The 21,640-nt window shown below is 35.0% G+C and overlaps 3 protein-coding genes across 4 annotated transcripts; 1 reads left to right on the top strand and 2 right to left on the bottom strand.

Moving 5' to 3' along the window:
* The first annotated feature begins 2,147 nt into the window (after window positions 1-2,147).
* Window positions 2,148-6,910, top strand: LOC106133628 (major facilitator superfamily domain-containing protein 1). 2 transcript variants are annotated; one of them, XM_013333425.2, is made up of 11 exons: window positions 2,148-2,527; window positions 2,604-2,725; window positions 3,033-3,183; window positions 3,773-3,898; window positions 4,642-4,847; window positions 5,057-5,270; window positions 5,601-5,814; window positions 5,975-6,072; window positions 6,158-6,270; window positions 6,353-6,446; window positions 6,570-6,910. In XM_013333425.2, exons 1-11 carry the CDS (start codon window positions 2,511-2,513, stop codon window positions 6,769-6,771), a joined length of 1,557 nt encoding a protein of 518 aa, XP_013188879.1. In that variant the 5' UTR covers window positions 2,148-2,510; the 3' UTR covers window positions 6,772-6,910. The 2 variants fall into 2 exon arrangements, with proteins under 2 accessions (XP_013188879.1, XP_013188880.1); XM_013333426.2 differs by having other exon boundaries at window positions 2,150-2,424.
* Window positions 6,911-7,007: 97 nt separating this feature from the next.
* Window positions 7,008-9,040, bottom strand: LOC106133629 (probable palmitoyltransferase ZDHHC24). Its single transcript, XM_013333427.2, has 2 exons — window positions 8,733-9,040; window positions 7,008-8,218 (listed from the first exon to the last, which is right to left on the bottom strand). The coding sequence occupies exon 2, from the start codon at window positions 8,136-8,138 to the stop codon at window positions 7,293-7,295; it is 846 nt and encodes a 281-aa protein (XP_013188881.1). The 5' UTR covers window positions 8,139-8,218; window positions 8,733-9,040; the 3' UTR covers window positions 7,008-7,292.
* A 1,476-nt stretch (window positions 9,041-10,516) lies between these two features.
* LOC106133640 (trifunctional enzyme subunit alpha, mitochondrial) lies at window positions 10,517-18,101 on the bottom strand. Its single transcript, XM_013333441.2, has 14 exons — window positions 17,910-18,101; window positions 17,657-17,763; window positions 17,317-17,503; window positions 17,000-17,192; window positions 16,515-16,636; window positions 16,195-16,424; window positions 14,806-14,985; window positions 13,984-14,150; window positions 13,443-13,672; window positions 12,756-12,948; window positions 12,169-12,304; window positions 11,683-11,906; window positions 11,421-11,537; window positions 10,517-11,003 (listed from the first exon to the last, which is right to left on the bottom strand). Exons 1-14 carry the CDS (start codon window positions 17,977-17,979, stop codon window positions 10,868-10,870), a joined length of 2,292 nt encoding a protein of 763 aa, XP_013188895.1. The 5' UTR covers window positions 17,980-18,101; the 3' UTR covers window positions 10,517-10,867.
* Window positions 18,102-21,640: the final 3,539 nt, after the last annotated feature.

Here is a 21,640-nt window from a genome sequence, read left to right as displayed (position 1 = left end):
CCCTCTATCAGCAGGCTCCTTATTGACACCAATACAAAACCAACACTTGCAATATGATAACTGTTTTGATACACAGAGACTGTGAAAACTATGGTTTACGGTACTTTCAAATGCAAAGAACATACCTAACTTAAAATAATGAATCGCATAAAATGTCACCATTATCTTTGCTGGCAACGTGATAGTACTTAGATGCCATAGGTCCCTCAAAAAATATGATTATGAACCCCATATAATAAAAAAATAGTAAGTCATAATGTAGCATGATGTGATTAGGTCTTTTTGAGACTGCTGGTTCTGTCTACCTCGTAAAAGATAAATAGGTGATAATGTATATATTTACCTATCTAGGTATTTTTATAAACGTGACGAAAATATTTTTATTATATTGTAATTGTCATACTTAGTATGTACATATAAACATTGCATTTGCTCTGAAGTGATTGTTAGGATGTGCTTTTATTACAAAATTAAATAGATAGGCACTTGAACGCCGAAGCCTAGGCAATTATAGGCCGTCTATCAAGTTATTTTATTCTGTGGATAAACCAAAGGGATAACCAAAACGGAGGACAAGAAGGGCGGGAGAGCAAACGCCTCGATTCGGCCACTGGAGAACAAACGTATACGTATAGTTAGATAGATACTTAGGTACGTTTATAAACTAAGAAGTCATGCAAAATCCTTTCTGCAAGAAACCTGCCTGTGGGGTTGATACCATTATTTCAAATTTGCCCTCGTCAAATGTTCAAAGTTAGAGCAATGCGGGCTTTTCGTGACAAAAGCACGTGTTGCTCTTTCTCCAACTAAGTTAAGCTAAGGATTCGAAATGTACTTACGATACTCAATGTATCGATACTTTTAATCATGATACGCGATACCACAATCTAGTATTTACTTGCGATTACTCATGCAAATTGCTGGTAGCGAGTAGTACCTACAGTACAGTACTTACTTATGTCGCACCGCAGAACAGTGCAACCTACTGCTGAATGAAAACTCAATAAAATAACGATCTTATTACAAGTAAAAAACAAATTCTTCCTCTTGGGTTTAGTCCCGGTTGCAGCTCCTCATCACTCTAGAAAGGGGCCCGGGGCGACTCGATGCGAAGCGACTCCCATCAGATCTTCGCAACCTTTACAGGTAAACCAAACCCGTATTGGATCCATGGTTACACATCCAGTTGCCTGAATGTGCAGGTTTCCTCACGATGATTTCCTTCACCGTAAGAGCATCGGTTAGTATTCAAACGATGATTCATAAATTTGAAAATAGTCATTAGTATCTATGTACCAAACGGCCATATTGTCGAGGTGGGCTTTGAACCCGTGCCTTTCTGCGCATCACGCATTTTTACCGTGCACCTTACTGATTCGACAAATGACGCTTTTTTCTGATGAATGATGAATGAAAAAATGAATGACAAATCGCATCGGTGTCCTAGTACAACCAATAATTGAGCTGTCGGAATTAAAAAAATGCCGTTGTGTAAATTTTTGATTTTTTTTGTGTCAGTTATATTTATATTAATCAATTTTAAAAAAAATTATCCAATACATATACACAAACGCGTATATTCTAAAATTTACTTGTTGCAATATCTGCCTATCGTATGCAAATATGTATCAAATACAGATTATCGATAAGATACATTACTACTATTACTATAAGTTGAGCTGAAAAAGTACGGATTAAATTCAAACCCGCGTATTCGGTACTAAACAAAAGTGTACTCGTTGCAACCGTATCGGTACTCGTTACTTTGTCACTTTGAGTATTACGTACTCTCGTGTAAAGTTTTGCGCTAGTGTGTTTCCAGAACAAATCGTATCTACTTCGTATCGTATATATTGTATCTACTTATAATATCCAAAACTAATTATTATTTTATGGATAGAATACTCACCTACATTATTATTATAGGTGTTGATTAAGTAAAAAAAAACAAAAGATACAAAAGAAGTTATAATTAAAAAATACAAAAAAAGAGAAATCTACGCATCATCCCGTGACGTTCCGTTTCCCACATCGTTCGTACAATCAAATCGAAATATGCGAGTAACGAAATTGATTCGAAAGTAATGAAACGTTACTTCGAGTCTGACTGAATACTCGTACGTCAGTAACGAATACATAGGGTTTGCTACAGTACTACAAATTAGCAAGAGCGTATCGCATTATCATCTGTCTGACTGACATGACAGATGGATTTGGATTGGTTGCTTTTGTTTGGTACACTTTACAGTAGAATATTTATGAAACAATAAATAAACAAAAAAATTATTGATAGTGCTCTTTATCTCCAATTAATATACTGTGTTTACAATGCATGTGTGAGATGAGTTTATAATATAAATACTGAGTGTGTGTAATTTTCTGTTTACTACATACATGAGCAATAGAATCCTTTTTTAGATACAAGTGAGTAGCGCTTTTGTTGAACAAATTAGTCTTATATTTAGTACTGCCCGTATAAATTGATAAAAAGTAAATTATTGCTGCAGATAATGGATGAATTAAGCATGTGAGAAAATGTTGTATGTTCTTTAGAAGTTCAGAACAAAGAAAGATATTACATAAAAAGTAATTCTATTTTTAAGGACAATGGAGAATCCAGAAAGTGGGAGTGCTCCCTCCCGAGTGCCCATAACATCTTGGTGGCATCCAGCTCACAAGGTTCATCGCTTCATAGCTCTTCTTTTGATGTGTTTTCTTTGTTTTGGTAAGTATCACGACATTTAAGGGAGGCTGTGTATATTTTATAACTTCTTCAAGCTTTTAATAAGATTTAATAAGTATTTACTAAATAAAATTTGATTTAACTGCATACTGTGCTTTCGAATGATTTAGGCATAAAGCAGAATACTAGAAAATTACAATAACAATAGCAATGTCCATTCAGTAAAAAGCTAAGCAATGCTGGTGGATGAGTTACAAACTTCAAATTGGAGTTAATTTTTTATAAAATTTCTCACAGAGATATACTTTTAGGTCAACCTTTTAATTTAGTTCACATATTTCGTTTTCAGGTTCATACTTCTGCTATGACACACCAGGAGCTCTGGCAGATAACTTTAAAGTTGACTCACATTTGAACACATCCCAGTTTGCACTGTTGTATTCAATATACTCATGGCCAAATGTTATATTGTGCTTTATTGGAGGATACCTTATTGATAGGTATGGAAACACTGTTTTCTTTTGAGAGCTGCTTTGAAATAGTAATTATTTAAGATTGCTAGTAACTTTTATGTTAGCTTTTCTGTGGCAAACACCTTTCTAAAAAAATCAATTTAATATTGTAATTCTCTGTTTATATTGTAATATCTGTTGTGATAAGCATGAGCAGAACATGATTATGAACTTTGATATTTACACATGATATACAGAGTATTATTTGCTTATTTAGTCAACTCATTAAAGACTTATCAACAACTGAGTAAAATAATGTCCTGAATAAATAATTATAATTGTGTTGATAAATAACATATTACATACATACATATAATCACGTCTATATCCCTTGCGGGGTAGACAGAGCCTACAGTCTTGTAAAGACTGATAGGCCACATTCAGCTATTTGGCTTTAAGATAGGATTGAGATTCAAATAGTGACAGTGCCAGCTCATCGCCTAAAAGAAGAATCCCAAGTTTATAAGCCTACCCTTTAGTCGGCTTTTACGACATCCATGGAAAGAGATGGAGTGGTCCTATTCTTTTTTGTATTGGTGCCGGGAACCACAATAACATGATCCTATTGTATTTTCAGATATTTTGGTGTAAGATTAGGAACAATCATTTATATGACAATAGTGTTAATTGGAGCTATTATATTTGCATTTGGGGTTTACATCAATGCATTTTGGGTGATGATTCTTGGCAGATTTGTTTTTGGGTAAGATATAAAAAATCCTTGCACTGGAAATTTAAGTCTTTTTAGGGTTCTGAACCACCTATTAGACTGACTAAGGTCAATCATACTTATAATATATATTATATATTAATATTATAAAGCTGAAGAGTTTGTTTGTTTAAACGTGCTAATTTCAGAAATTACTAGGTCGAATTGAAAAATTATTTTTGCATTGAATAGACCATTTATTTAAGAAGGCTTTAGGCTATAATAACATTATGCTGCAACTATTAGGAGCGAAGAAATAATGGAAAATGTCAAATAAAACGGAGAAAATTATTCATCCTTGAGGGCTTCAATGATGCCCAAAATAACTATTCCACGCGAACTAAGTCGTGGCCACAGCTAATAAAGAGATAAAATTTGTATGTTTGTAACATATTAACTCAAAAACTACTGAACTGTTTTAGAAGAAATTTGGCACCCAGATTAAATGGACATTTAGAAATAACATAACTACTTTTTTTTCTAGAAATGCCTTTGGTAGCGAAGCTCCGCGCATTATGTAGTATACAATTAAAGGGTTTTAGAACTTTACGCGCGATAAAAAGCTGCGTCGCACGTGCCGTGATCTGAGGGGTTAGTGCGAGTTTTACTCGATCAAACACGTCAAGCAAGTAAATTCGTGATTACTTGCTCGACGTGTTTGATCGAGTAAAACTCGCACTAACCCCTCTGATGTATAATAATACAGACAAATTATTATAATATTAGTTGTTTTATAGCATTGGAGGGGAATCTCTACAAGTGGCTGTAAACAATTATGTGGTACTTTGGTTCAAAGGCAAGGAACTCAACATGGTGTTTGGGCTCCAACTTTCATTTTCAAGATTTGGGAGCACAGTGAATTTTTGGGTCATGGAACCTATCTACAGATGGGTGGCAAACTATTATGCAGGATATGAGAGGCTGGGTGTCGCTTTATTTGTAGGTTGGTATTAAAGAAAGTGTTTTCATTGTAGCTTGATTAACATATTTAATTTTTCTAAATGTTCTTTTGTACTCTTCATGTTCCAATAGAAAAGCGGTGTCCTTCTTTCAAATTCATTGTGTTTTAAACAATGAAAATAAAAGAAGACTTAGTTTGAAACTTTTTAAAAGAAAATTTTGCATCTTATTAAATATGCTATATTATTTCAGCTGCTCTTACGTGCCTTGTATCGCTTATTTGTGGCTTGATCTTGGGTTGGATGGATCATAGAGCTGAAAGATTGTTGGGAAGGCAAGAAGCATCGGCCAATGAGGAACCCTTCCATATGAAAGATATCCTTCATTTCAAATCTGTATTCTGGCTAGTCTCTGTGATATGTGTTGTATACTATCTTGCTATATTCCCATTTATAGCATTGGGAAAGTAAGTATACATTTATATTAATTAGGAATTCAGTTTTCCCTGTATAAGTGCAGCGAAGGGCAGCATGTCGCAAACTTTATCCGGCCAAGTTCTTTTACCCCGAGTGGTCAGTCGGTGGCACGCTGCACTGCGCCGTTTGCTTATACACGTTCAATCCAGACTGTCCGAGTCGGTCGCATTTAGGACGAACCCGGAGGGGACGGGCCCGGAGGCAGAGGACCTGTGATTGAAACAATTTTGTCACACCTTTTTGATATTTGTTAACAACAAAAAGTTATCTATCTATCTGTATGTATCTATCTGGTTAAAAATTTATACATGTCATTTCAGATTATTTTTTGAGAGAAAATTTGACTTCTTGCCGCAAGACGCAAATACCGTGAACTCAATGGTGTATTTGCTGTCGGCAGCACTCAGCCCGTTTTTCGGTATTTTAATTGACAAGACCGGAAGGAACGTGATGTGGGTTATTATAAGCATTGTGGCAACAATAGGGGCGCATTTTCTATTGGCATTCACGTTTTATAATCCATACATTGGTGTGGTAAGTCATTAATAAAGACCATAATAGTAGGAAGAGGTGTGATTTTATGTGTGTATATTTGTACAGACATTGTTTGTTGTAACTGTAAAGTTTAACTTTAATACAAATAATACATTAATTGAGACATTTTTTAAAATAATAATGTTTGAACGTTTTTCAGATCACATTAGGAATATCATATTCTTTATTAGCTAGCGGATTATGGCCGTTAGTGGCTTTGATTGTACCTGAAAATCAGCTTGGAACTGCATATGGAATGTACGTATTGAATCGGTTTCTTGCATAGGTATTTTTGTTACTAACAACACCAAACTAACCATTTTAAAAAAATGTTTGTTTCTAGCTGCCAAGCAGTACAAAATCTGGGCCTGGCGACAGTTTTGATATTAGCGGGAATCATTGTTGACAAATATGGTTACTTAATGTTGGAAATGTTCTTCTTAGGATGTCTCTTTAGTAAGTGTTTTATAGTGAAATAATGGCTGTACATAATTTTTTGTCCAGATCGAAAGAGAAATAATATTTATTTTTGTTATAGTTTCCCTGATAGCTGCTGTGCTTGTATACATTATGGACTCTGCTAATAATGGTGTTCTTAACATGTCTCCTAGCATGAGAGACGCAATCAAATTGTAAGTACCTAAATATAAAAATATCAATGATTTGATGAATTTTATTTTAAATTATAAGCCTAGTAATTTATTTATCATGAACAAGATTAGTACAAATATAAACAAAATTGCAATTGATTTCAGACCGACTATTCCTGACGAATCTGCGAATCTATTGGATAATGAGGAGAGTACCGACCGTGAGGAGCCCGACGCCGTTCGGCCGGTCGAGTCGTCCGTAGACTCCACCCGGAGGGAAGCCGCCGCACTCACGCAGTCCAACAGAATACGAAGCAGATACTTAGCACAAATATTGCCAAACACTAACATTCCAGACAGACAATAGCCATAGGTAGGCATATTTTACTACAGAGCAAAGATCGCGCCGCGGGCGGGGTGGTCGTTTAGTGCTCCCTGGTGGTTATTTATGGATATAAAGAAACAATGATATCATGTAAAATAAAATGTAATAATGATTTAAACTAATTATGGAAAATAAACAAAATATACTTAGAAACTACTTTTATTTTGATAACATTACATTGTAATTTTCTTATACTACATTACCATTACAAGGCACATTTTTCATAGACAGTATAAAAATAAGGCCCCACTTTAACACATGTATTGTTTCAAATACTAATTTTACATTTAAGATTTGCTTGAAACATTGATATAAAAAGTAGTTGCTATATATGTTAAAATATATCTATGTATAAATATTGCTATCACATTTGTAACTTGTTGAATGCATTTGTAATTAATTAAAGCTTTTCATAATTTCATGAATTATTAACTAAATAGATTGATAAAATAAGCAACAATTTTATATGTACGTCTGACTGAACTGTGTTATCTTGCTTTTGTTTATTTGTATTTGTCTTCAACAACCCATTCCAAACCATTACCTGGTAAAGGACTATTTATAAAAGCTGCAACCCAGGTCAAATAATATCTAGAACCAAATACTTCTATCAAGTTAGATTTCCAGCCCTTATCATACAGTAACCCTTTTTTACCAAGCTTTATTTCTGGACCTACTCTTCCTTTGAGTAAATTATTTAAATGATAAAAAAATAAAAATCCTGAAAATGCTATTATGACAAACTGGACCACAACTAAAGTAACATATAAACTTTCATAACCAAAATCAAATACAAAACTAAATAAAGGAAATAAAAATTTTAAAATAACTATGCCATGGTTCCATGTCAAAAATAGTGCTAAGAATTTTATATTATAGTATAAGGAATAGCTATTGGCAATAAAAATATAAAAAGTAAAAAACATGAAATATCTAAGATTAAAGTAACCTATACAACAAGCAAAAAATGTACAGTGGTGATCTCTTTTTAAAATGCAAATATTACAAATATTGCAGTGCCAGGCACGGGGTGGTCGCAGGCATTCACAAACGGAACACACGGTCCAGTCTTTCTTATCAGTGCTACCCAAAAATCTTCCTTTAATGCTTGTATCAGTAAACATACCAAAAACCATGTTGCTTACTACATTGAGTAAGAAGAAGTGTGATAGAAGTAAGTGAAAATGATATTCTAAACTCCATATCCCTACAAAATTTGGTAACACAATGCCAAGGTGGAAATAGTAAATCCCTGGTATGAAAATCAAAACAAATATGAGATAAAAGATGTGGTCCAATATCCGCTTAAGGAATTTGTTTTTTATAGAATTAGCGTTGATTATACACATGAGAACAAATCACCAAACCAACTAAAGGAAACCACTGTTGATGAAGGTAGTAATGGACCATTTGATACTTCATTTAATACCTGAAATTTAAATAAATAAATACAATTTTTTTTCTTTTAGCTACCAGTTGATTAACTATTCACGTCACTATTGTTTAAAATTTTCTCAGCCTTTTGGTTTGTTTGCTATTTGATGCAACTCAAACCAGTTGGCTAGTGTTTTTGTATTGAAGACACAAATGGTTAATAATTTAATTCATTTTTGGTGCCATGTGGTTGCCGGCCAGGATCACTCCATCCATATCTTTCCCTTTGATGTCAAAAAAAGCTACTAAGGGAATAGCTATATAATAAACTTGGGATTTTTCTTGTAGCAATAAACTAACCTAACTATTTGAACCTCAATTTAGGCAGAACGGGCCTAAATCAATCTTATTATTTAATGTAATTATAAATAATAAAAAATAAATACTTAAGTATATGAAATGAACTAAGATTATAAACACCAAATGAAACAGTTCAAATCAGTATGAGAAAGCGGTACATACATATAGGTAACTTAATAACATCTTTTTTGTATTTGTATGATACATACGTTTAACTTCCATCTATCCAGTGCATGAATCTGTGGTATGAATTTTTGATTTGATATTGCTGTAGTTTTTTCCTTGCCTTTCTTTATGACGGACCTGTTGCCAAGGATTTGCTTAGGGATAAAATACGACAGTATTGTCTACAAGCCTTTCTATCTTATCACTGAGGTACTTGCTCAGGTTATGTTAAAGATATTTTGATTGATTTTATTTTGTTTAGGTTATGTTATACTTTCTACAAAATAATTTAAACATCAAATGATCAAAAGTACAAGAGACCGAATTTTGTAAGCGAGTGTACTGTGGTCATTGTCAGTGTCAACTGCAGTCAGTGCAAAGGCAAAGATAATACATACATATAACATACATACATAATATCACGCCTCTTTCCCGGAGGGGTAGGCAGAGACTACCTCTTTCCACTTGCCGCGATCTCTGCATACTTCGCTTCATCCACATTCATAACTCTCTTCATACAAGCTCGGCGGTTTCGGGTACTTTTGACCTGACCCTTTACAAGGACGTCCTTAATTTGATCAAGATACGTTCGTCTAGGTCTTCCCACTCCGACCTTTCCCTCCACACTCTCCTTGTATATCTGCTTAGTCAACCTGCTTTCATTCATCCTCTCCACATGACCAAACCATCTTAACATACTCTTTTCTATTCCTGTAACTACCTACATCTTCTTTCACATCACAACATTCCCTTATCACGCTGTTAATTATCCTGTCACTCAATTTCACACCCATCATACTCCTTAACGCTCTCATTTCCACTGCATTTATTCTGCTTTCATGCTTCTTTTGCCATACCCAACTTTCACTCCCATACATAATGTCGGGACCAACACGCCCCTGTGCACAGCCAGTCGAGCCTTTTTGGACAGTTTCTGACTGCTCATAAAGGCATGCAAAGCTCCATTCACCATGTTCCCCGCGTTCACTCTCCTTTCAATATCACTATCATACATATAATCACGTCTGTATCCCTTGCGGGGTCGACAGAGGCAACAGTCTTGGATAGGCCACGTTCAGTTATATAGCAAATAGTGACAGGTTGCCATCCCATCACAAAAAAAATGCAAGTTTATAAGCATATGCCTTTTAAGATATTCTTGGAAAATAGATCGATTGGTCTTATCCTTTATTTGCATTGGTACCAGGTACCACACGGTACGCCAGATACTGTGTATGACAAAGTCAATCACAAATGATAAATATCAGTCAACTTCATCGTAACTTAGGACGGTATAGCGTTGCTGAAAGCGGTGGATCTTCGAGGTGGAGACACAAATCCATACGAGAAATAAATAAGTCAACAGCTAGTACAGACTGTGTTTATATCGTGATATTGAATGGATGCCTATTCCCTTATATAAGCCACCTTTAACGACTATAAGAGAGATTCCTAATCCAAAGTGCAATAGTAAATTATAAAGACTAGAAATCAGGTTTACACTAGTAACAGGCCAAATCTCTCAGGCCCGCGTTTATGCTAATCCCTAATAATATTATAAATGCGAAAGTAACTCTTGTCTGTTACACTTTCACGACTAAACCACTGTAGCGATTTTGATAAAATTTGGTACAGAGACACGAGTTGGCCCTGAATAAGAACTTGGGCATAACTTTTTATTGCGAAAAAAGGCAGTACGCGGATGAAGTTGCGACTAAAAGCTAGTATAGAATATTAAAATATAAGTCAGAATAATGATTGGTATACATATAGAGCGTAAGGGGCTTTTGGGAAATTAAACAGGTTTTTTTTATAAAATAAATATTTTTATTAAATTTGAATGAATCTTAAAAACGCGTACAGCACAAATCTCAAATAAAATATTCCAAAGGAAATTATTAATAAATTACGATACGATGAGGATGACAGCCACGATAACTCTTCGCTTAACATAGAACTGATTGTCATGCCATTATAGCTGTATTAACACATTTCTTAAGGATTAATATTCTTGATATATCTTCCTACGAATCCGAATAAATACTTCTTTACATTCTAATCAGTAAGAACAGCTTGCTCAACAAGCTATGCTACCTTTCAGTCACTTACACACTGAAGAGTTGACTCATAAAATGATAAGATGGAATACATAAGGGCCTTTTCACATAATATCACTACACTAGTTATAGAATTTCTTGCTGGGATCTTTCGCCATATCTACAAGAGTCTGGGCGGGCTTGAAGGGCGCGCCGTACAGACCTTGGTACTCCTCCATTTTCCTTACTAATTTTTCAGCACCAAATTGATCAACCCATCTGTAACAAATGCCATAAAAATATTATGTTAAAATTTTACTAGTAAAAACGTTGTTACACAATATACCAATTTCTTGTATATAAATGATTCCTAGATAAATCTTTTCCCATATATATATATGTTATGAATTAAGCATAAGAAAGTGTCAACAACCTGGTAAAAACAACAAAGCTGAAGAGTTCCTACAATTCTAATTGGTTTTTATTCAGAAAATATTTGAGTGTATTTGACTACAAACTGCATGATGGTAAGCAAGATGGGGCCTAAGCAGGCGAATTCAAATGATGCTTATTGAGTATTATCTTAAAACTCCCTAACTTGCATAAGAGAGACTCGAGAAACTGATGTAATGTGCATAGTGAAATAAATTAAATGGTGCACGTGTTATGTATTAAGCAGACAAAACAGATTTTTACCTGAAAGGTCCACCAGTGAAAGGCGGGAAACCAAGCCCAAAGACGGCTCCGACGTCACCCTCCAAAGGACTGTGCAAGATCTTTTCTTCTAAAGATAATACAGCTTCGTTCACAAACCTTAAAAACAAGAGTTTTCTATATTTCTCTTAGAAAAAAAGTTTTCAATTATTTTTAAAGTAAATCCACCAAAGAGTTTACCAAATCAGAGATTAGAACAGACACATTGTTGATTTTATTTTGTTGTTATTAAAGTTTACATTACCTGGACACCATCCTCAACTGTTGGTCTTCTACTGTGTTTGCGCCGCGGGGTTCAAGAGCGTACTTTTCCTTTAGTAACTGTATTGCTTCCTGATTTACGTCCCTATTCTTCGTGCCCTTCTCATAAACGTAGATTCCTTTTCCAGACTTTCGACCCATGAAGCCTGCTTTCACAAAGTCCTGCATTATGTTTAAGTTGCCACCGCTAATACGGTCGCCAAACGCCTGAAACATTATTTTTATTTCATAAATAAGACATAATTATAACAAAGTTTTATAAAAACCATTACATAGTTAAAGAAATAATGAAGTTGTCTTATATATAGGAAATTAAGCCAATGATTATAAAAAAGTAGTATAATAAAAATAGAGTGAACAGAAGCCTAAATACATTGGAGAGACGTATGGACATATTTTTTATATTTTTTAGTCAATAGAAAGTTTCATCAAATTTTATGTCAATAAAATTAAATAAAACGGTTCTTACCTTTGATAAATCCACAGCAATGTGAGAGCCGACATCAATGCCAACTTCGTCGGCGAGCGTCGCAGCGCCCACTGGGAAGCCAAACTGCTTCGTCATGTTGTCCAACTCCTTGGGATCTACTCCTTCTTGTAGTAGCCTAAAAGTTCATTTATATGTTAAATGACAGTAGATATAAGATGCGAGACTGTACCTGCGGTTCCGCCTGTGTAAAGCAGAACATCCTGGTTATATATTTTTTGAGGGAAATTCGGTAAATTTTTGCTTTGTCCCTAGACCACTCAAGGACTACATGCCAAATTTCAAATCTTTGTTCCATCCAAATATCAATGCTGATCAGTCAACCAAGAGTCACTGTATCAGTTAGTCTGCATGATTTTCTTCTCATTTATTGCAATAAAAAGTAAGTTAGCCTATGTTCTTCCTAAGGGTCAATTCTATCTATACCCCAAATTTCATCAAAATTGGTTCAGTGATTTATAATTTTATTGAATATTAAATCGGAAGGCGGGTCTGTGGAGGGTACAACCGGGAACACGCAGAGGTAAGAGAGACAAACCTATAACTTAACAAAGTTAGATAGACATTACCTAATAGCCTCGCTGAGCATAGTGGAGAGGATGCGCGTGGTGTAGAAGCCGGGGCCGTCTCCGACCGTGATGACGACCTTCCCCTGCCGCAGGCCCACGGCCACCGCGGCCGCGGCCGTGTCGTCGCTGGTGCCCGGGTGGCGGATGATCTCCAGCAGCTGCATCTTGTCCACGGGGGAGAAGTAGTGCATGCCTATTTATAAGTAAAAAAAAAAAATTATCTCCATGCTAGAACTGGTTCCTAACAAATTCCTAAATGCTTTTTTACTCGTCTGAATTTGTTACTGAAACTTCTGGATGTCTGAATTTAGTCAAGTGTGAAATACCAACATGTTTATTATAAAATTTCATTGGAGGGAAATTAAATTAATTTTTGATTTATCTCACACATTTAATAGCACTGTTTTTACTGTGCAGATAGCGATGATAGGAAAAAGAGGTGATGAGTTCCAACCTATCCACAACAACCACGTTTCTTGAGAACATACTGAAGTATGTTCTCAGTTCTCAGCTCTTATTAACAATCCATGACTAGGCTTTTCTGATAAATATATTCTGTTTCCCAAAATTAATATTATGATAAATATAAAATAATAGTTCCATAGAATGGCCATGGAGCTAAGTACTGCTTAAAATAAAGCACGAATCCTGCGATTAAATAATGTAAAATAAAATGTTTTTGCTCACCAATAACTTTGTCAGGTCTGGAACTGCCAGCAGCGATCTTCGTGATTGGGATAGCGCTGGTATTGGTCGCAATGACGCAGTGTTTCGGCACTACAGCCTCCAACTCCTTGATCACCTTGTGTTTGATGTTGATGTCTTCGAATACAGCCTCGATCACACAATCCACAGTCTTGAACTTGGAGTACTCCAGTGTTGGAAGCAGGTTTGACAGGAATTTGTCTTTTTGTAATCTGTTAATTGGAACATACTTTCATCATGATGAATAGCTACTACATGGCTCACATTGAACAAGAGTATAGTTTTCAGCTACTCACATTACAAGTTGCAGTTTTTGGGTTCAAATAATTGCCTGCCTCCTTTAATACATAAGTCAAAAAAATCTTTACTGTCAATTAAAAACATTTTTCGAAATCCTTAATAACAGGAAAAAATTTAAGCGCTCAACGTAATATATATTATATAGATTAATAAAAAAAAATTGTTATGTTTATTCCTCTGTATTAAAGTGCTGGACATTTCTTTATTTAAAAAATATACTCACGCGGATATTCTTTTTCTTTTGACGGCATTAGCCAAGCCGTTTTGTATTTGTCCAACTCCTCGGTAAAGGCCAGGATTAGTGGCATCTTTCATGACTACTTTGTATCCTTTGTCAATAGACACTTGGACAATGCCAGCACCCATCAAACCAGCTCCTAATACACCAATCTGACAAAATTGAATAAAACAAATAAATTAAAAAATCAATAATAATTTGTTAATCAATAATCATTTTCATAGTATTTGATTTCTAAACATCTGAAACTAATATGAACAATTACATAATTATTTTTATTACTTTATTTACAGATATTAAAGTATTATTACAATATATATATATGCCGTGTGGTTCCCGGCATCAATACAAAAAAGAATAGACCACTCCATCTCTTTCCCATGGATGTCGTAAAAGGCGACTAAGGGATAGGCTTACAAACTTGGGATTCATTATTAGGCGATGGGCTAGCAACCTGTCACTATTTGAATCTCAAATCTATCATTAAGCCGAATGGCTGAACGTGGGCATTCAGTCTTGTCGGGACTGTTGGCTCTGTCTGTCTGTCCCCTTTGGGGATATAGACGTGGCCATATGTATGTATTACAAGTATTAGTAAACTAACTTCCTTGTAAGTAAGTAAATGAAAAGAAAACAGGCACCCTTGCCAACACACATGCAGGTAATAAAATCATTTAAAAAGCAATTAGTACTATCGTCATACTCGCATGGGAGCAATATTGTAATGACAATGGCAAAGCCTCCATGTTAATAAATAAATAATGTAAAAAATATCCCTATAAAGTTAATATTTTAGAGTAGACATACCGTTTTAACGTCCACCTGTGCCTTTCCAAATCTGTTCTTCTTGCATTCTGTTTGTCCTCTAAATAGTCCAAATAGACCCTTACTCTGAGGTGTCATTGCTAATTCACCAAATGCCTGGGCCTCAGCCTCGTATCCAGCTGCCGGGCCCTTGTCCACGCCAACTCTGACCACTTCCAGAATCTGAAACAATATTTACAAAGTGGTATTTTAGTTTAAAATACAAACTGTTTTAAAGCACCTATTTTTTTTTAAGTAAGGTAAAAAAGCTTCATTTTCAAATATAGTATTGATAAAAGTCTGTAAGAAAATTGAGACTGCTTAGATAAACTGATCTTGATTTCATGGAAAGTGGTTTTTACTTCATTAAATATGAATATGCTTTATATTTTATAAGGAATAAGGAATAGTAATTCAGTATTTATTAAAAAATATTTTTTATTAATCCACACAGACCTTTCATAAAGTACCTCATTCATTAGTGATAGATGTTATGAAATTTGGTGCATTTGCATCTATAAATAAGTAGATAATCTTAGTGCATTTGTCATAGTTTTAATGGCAAAGTTTTTACAGACAGCTGCCAGCCTGCCCCCTCACGGAACTACTTGGCTCTCAAATTAGTTCAAATACATATGTACTTACAGTTAGTATTAAAAAAACAAATTTAAGATGTTAGTAGTTGTATTTTATGTAATAAATAAAACCAGCTAAGGACGATTTGGACTTGCGCACGAAGGGTTTGTACCATTATCACGTTAATTACTTAAATATTAACTTTTTATACCCACCTCTATTAATGTTTATTAAAATCGACCAAAAATTGCATAAAAATTATGTTGTATGAGCCACCCTTTAATACTTACTTTATTGTTATTTAATTATTTATTTTGAAAGGTTATACAAGTAAACATTCTAGGAAAATTTTAAGTGTTAGTGCTAGTTTAGTTTTAGTAGCTTGTCATTATGAATATTGAGTCATAAATACGAAAAAAACACGTTAATGTATGGGGATCCTTAATTTTAGTTTTATAGCGGTTATTGTTCTACATCATTTGTGTAAATTTTAGTTTTATAGGTATTATGGAATCTGAGATATAGCCGGGTGTTAGAAAGATGGACAGGTGGACAGCCAGACAGAGGAGAATTAGTAATAACGCCCTGTTTTGATCTTTAAGTACCGAACTCTAAAAAGGTCAATTTTTTTTTTTATAAATTATAAAATCTCTATTCATACAAGTAATATTAATTTCAATAAATAGCTGAGCATCATTATGTAATATTGTGTCCACCTAAATAATTAAGTATTACATAACTGAAACTTGACAAAGTTCACTTACAAGATACATTTCATGATGGAAAAAAATTACGACTTCAAAATAAATCATTTACCTTGAGAGGAGCTGGATAAAGGCCACGAGAAGCCTTCATAACTTGTTCCTTTGCCTTATTGAATATAATATTTTTAATAAAGTCCCACTGCATTACTGTTGCCGTGATTTTCTCTACTAAACCTTTCTTTGATCTATCTACTTTAATTTTTCCAGATGCAATATCTTTAGCAATTAGAATTGCAACATCTTCAAGGTATTTGGCAGTGTTTTGTTCAGGAAGACCATTACCTGGAATAAAATCATAGATATATATAAAATTTGTGCTGCCAAAAAATTGTGCAATAATTCGGCAAAGAAGAAAATATAAGTTTGAATTACCTGGTCCAAGTGGAGAAACAAGCAGATCAACAATTCCTAATTTTTTTGCTTTGTCTGCTTTCACTGTCTTCCCTGTTAGAGCTAGGTCCAAAGTCGTAGGTACCGATGTGAGTGCTGGCAGTCTACAAGATAGAAAAAGTAAAGTAATTAATTTTTTTTATTATAACTATCTATACATTATTACCATAAACTGCAAAACAAAATTAAGAGCATAGGTGGGCCATGATATCGATCTTATAAAGGACACCTAATAGATTTGGTTTTAGAATAGAAAAGAAGAATAGGCATCTAGTGCAAGTGTCCATGCTCTTGGGATGCTCATAACTTTAGACATCGGAAATATAAACTTGGTCACAAAATGTGACTAGTGTTTAGAAAGCATCATTTGTTAATAAACACTGATGATATCTTAGGTTGCAACCTTTCGTAATATTATTATTATATTAGGTAGGTACATAATCTTGGAACAATGTTATCTTATTTACCTTTGTGTTCCACCTCCTCCAGGTAGAAGTCCCAACATTACTTCAGGCAGACCGAAACCGGTTTTTGTGTCCTTAACAGCTATGCGGTAGTGGCAGGCCAGTGCTGTTTCAAGACCCCCACCAAGACAGCTTCCTTGTATAGCTGCTATGTATGGTTTACGGGAGGTTTCCATTCTTTTGAATATTTGATGTCCTGGGAATTAAATATCATTTTAAAGTTATTTAGGCTATTGTTTCATTAAGTTTATTGAACATGCTAAAATTAACATGGGCAACAGTTCAACAATTGAAATTTGTGAGTTTAAATAAAAGTTTACCATTTTTTGATAGGGCAACTATTTCTTCCTTTGTTTTACAGCTTTCGAGCATGGTAATATCAGCGCCTGCTATAAAGCAGCCGGGCTTTCCAGATATCAGAACAGCTGCTTCGATGGAGGGGTTTGACTCAACTTCGCTAATTATGTTTCTCACTTCTTCCATAACAGCAGTGTTTAGAGAATTTACCTGAAATTTTAAAGAACTGTTCTAAGTGATATTTTGTTTTTAATTGTATGACAAAATATCATTTAGTTTTTGACAAGTCAAAGGTCAATCTGTAGGAAAACTTTTGCAACCTATTGGTATTAAAAGTTATGTAGATAATTAAAATGAAATTACCTTAGTATTAGGGCTATCTAAAGTAACAACGTAAACTCCATTGACTATCTTGCATTTCGTGTGAACATTGGTCGCCGCTGCCGCCGCAAAAGTTCTGCTGTGTAAACCTAGAAAATGATAAAAAAGTACCTATTTATTTGTTTGGTTATAATAAATACAAAACCACGAAAGTTAAAATCTTTTTTGAACACATGAATACATAATTTCAAAAATTAGTAGGTAGGCTACTTTGAAAGTCAAAATATCAACTTACCAGTAAGGAAATGCACATCTTTGCTGCTCCTGAGGAGCTTTAGAGCACCTAAAATCTTAGAATTCGACATATTTTAAAATTATTTAAGATATATTAAACTAAAAAGAAATATAATTTAATAATTTGAAACCCAGACTTTGAACCTAAACTTTCGTCGTGGAAAATGGAATCGGAGGGGGTGAAGAAAGAGGAGAAGGAGGACTGATTACGAAATTGACTTTGACATAAAAAAGAGTGAATGAAATGTATGAAATTAAAAGACAAAAAAAATCCTAGACTTGGAACGGCACAACATGGCACCTAGAAACACAACTTCGTCTGACCTAGATCTCTACTGCTAGTCGCTAGTTGTCAGGTCGGTTGCATGCTGTACGGCCATTTCATTTCACACGTTCAATCTAGGGATGGCGATTCTTGCCGAAAAAGATCGATTTTTAAATCGATTCGAATCGTGACCTAATGAATTGATCCTCAAAAAATCGAGGTCTACACTTTTTAAAAACAACAATCTGTCAAGTCTACTGGAATCAAAACGGTTTCGCTCATCATTTGCGATGTTTCCAGCAACTGAAAACAGGCGCTCACAAGGAACAGATGATCCCACAAGCTGAGTATGTTTGGAATGTAAATTAAACAATATTAAACCGTCACAGTATGTATTTTAAGCTTAAAACCGAGTTTTAAGTTGTCGCGGACAGTTGGCGCACATGTGCGCCACAGCAGATTACGGTGGTGGCGCATATATGCGCCACAGCAGCTGAGAGGTTAAAGAATGTGATTATAAACGTAACTTTTTTAATTGATGAGAAGTGAGGCGAAGGAGACTACACATACAACCATCTCGTGAGGTTTTGAGTAATTAACCGGCAGCACTTTTGTAATACGGGCCTTCAACTAATTGTATGGTTTATACAAAAACAGAAAAAATCGTACCTATCTCGATTTTAGGATGTGTGAGATCGATTAAAAAGAACGATTTTAATCGCACCAAAAGATCGATTTTTCGATTAATCGATTTCAGGTCAGACCTAGGTCGGATAAAATTGGCGGCATGCTGCACGGGCTCTTAGGACCGTAGACAAATTCTTAACAAAACAATTCGTGGGAGATATCAAATCAAAACAGACGCATTTTCTGAAAACGATGTCTTGTTCGTAAAACAGTCAAGTTCTAACTAGTCAGTCGAACTCTCGCAGTTAGGTGCCTCTGGGCTGCTATACGAGCGTTTTTGGACAACTTCTATTGACTTCTCATAAAGAACTAACTTACGTATTTTTGATTTCTATACATGCAACACTAGATTTAATCTTCTTTCAATATCACACTTTCATCTGCTATCAATATTGGTCCTAAGTACCTAAAACAAATTTCCATACGTCCCCCTGGTGGAACAACGTGAATAACCACGGGTACCTAATCGTCTCTCTATTTCTCTTAATTAAAATACTAATATAATATAAAATACTTACCGACTTTTTGTTCTTTCCCTTTTTCATAAAAAAATCTGGATATAAGTCCAGCACGTGTAAAGTTCTCCTGCTTCGTTCTGGGCCATATCAATGGATGACATATACAGGGTGACTTTTAATTCAACTGCATAAATTTAACTATTAAGTGTACTCATCTAAAGGATATTTAAAAACGTTAAAAGAAAAATATCGGTTCATATTTCAGAAAGTACGAAAAAAATAAAAGTATCAAAATCCACGATCCTAAATACGTCATATCACCCCGGCCGGCGGAAAAGCGACGCGTAAGATTCAGAGGTCAACGACACAATTCATTCAGCTGAGCGATTTCGACAACTCTGTACTTTACTTGATCTAGATACTAGAAAAATAATTTATTTTTCAGACATTTATTTACATGTTTAGTTTTAATTTCCTTTTGTAGTATTGGTCTTTAATAAAGCGTGTGACGTAGTTTTTGACGGTTTTTAAATGTGAAAATGATGACGTTTAATTTAAATAAAAATAGGCTCAAACAGAAGCACGGGTATAGTCTATGTTTAAAAGGATGCAGCTGTTTTAAATGTCACCCTGTATGAAGTCTCATTAGGAGATGGAGCCATTACATACATAACAAACATACATAAAACCACGCCTCTTTCCCGGAGGGGTAGGCAGAGACTACCTCTTTCCACTTGCCACGATCTCTGCATACTTCCTTCGCTTCATCCACATTCATAACTCTCTTCATGTAAGCTCGGCGGTTTCGGGTACATTTGACCTGACCCTTTATAAGGACGTCCTTAATTTGATCAAGATACGTTCGTCTAGGTCTTCCCACTCCGACCTTTCCCTCCACACTCTCCTTGTAAATCTGCTTAGTCAACCTGCTTTCATTCATTCTCTCCACATGACCGAACCATCTTAACATTCCCTTTTCTATTTCTGTAACTACATCTTCTTTCACATCACAACATTCCCTTATCACGCTGTTCCTTATCCGGTTACTCAATTTCACACCCATCATACTCCTTAACGCCCTCATTTCCACTGCATTTATTCTGCTTTCGTGCTTCTTTTGCCATACCCAACTTTCATTCTCATACATTAATGTCGGGACCAACAAGCTCCTATGCACAGCCATTCGAGCCTTTTTGGATAGTTTCTGACTGCTCATAAAGGCATGCAAAGCTCTATTTACCATGTTCCCCGCGTTCACTCTCCTTTCAACATCACTATCACACTTGCTATCTGATGTAAACTTTGATCCTAGATATACAAACTCTTTCACTTGCTCAACTTTTTCTCCTCCAATCAAAATATTACATGCGGTCATTTCTTTCTCCATTTCAAAAACCTTGCTTTAGTTTTACTTACGTTCACTTTCATTCCTTTCTCTTTTAAAGCTTCATGCATACAGTTTACCACCTCCTGTAACTCTTCCGCTTATGACGCCAGTATAACCTAATCGTCGGCATAGAGCAGACATTTGACGAGTAACTCATTCATCCTTAATCCACTTTCCGACTCTTTCAAATCTGTCAAACAACTATCCATAAACTAAGACTGCACACGCGACGGAAGCTTAAAAAATCAAGTAACTTCTCCCGTTTTCCCAACATTTCCTTTCACTGCTCTGCGCCTTCTGATTGTAGCGTAATGAAAAGTATACTATAACCTGCACAGGAGTATGAAGAATATCTGTACCAAGTTTCGTTAAAATCCGTCAAGTAGTTTTTGTTTCTATAAAGAAGATACAGACAGACAGACAGACAAAATTTTTACTGATTGCATTTTTGGCATCTGTATCGATCACTAATCACTCCCTGATAGTTATTTTGAAAATATATTCCATGTACAGAATTGACCTCTCTACAGATTTATTATAAGTATAGAATTATACTTATGCTAACACTACAATCAATACCTATGTATATTGTATTGATTGTAGTGTCAAGAAACTGCTGACATCATGCAAACATGCTCATCAAACTTTTGTCATTATTTAAATTCCTATAGTCTTATTGGACCATCATGGTTCATCACCAGGTGTTACAGTTTTTACTCAAAAAATCCTAGGTTTATGTCCTTCACGCTTAATAGCTATATAACAACCTGTTTCTTTATCGCCTAATATTTGTTATATGTATTGACTAGCTGTGCCTGCGACTTTGTCCGCATGGAATAGTTATTTTGGGCATCATGGACGCCGATCATCCATTTTCCCCGTTTTTATCACATTTCCCATTATTTCTTTGCTCCTTATAGTTGCAGCGTGATGTT

The sequence above is a fragment of the Amyelois transitella genome, chromosome 2, assembly GCF_032362555.1.
Source record: "Amyelois transitella isolate CPQ chromosome 2, ilAmyTran1.1, whole genome shotgun sequence".
Taxonomy (NCBI): domain Eukaryota; kingdom Metazoa; phylum Arthropoda; class Insecta; order Lepidoptera; family Pyralidae; genus Amyelois; species Amyelois transitella.
Note: the sequence above shows the minus strand (reverse complement) of the source record. Positions and strands in the feature narration are given on the sequence as shown.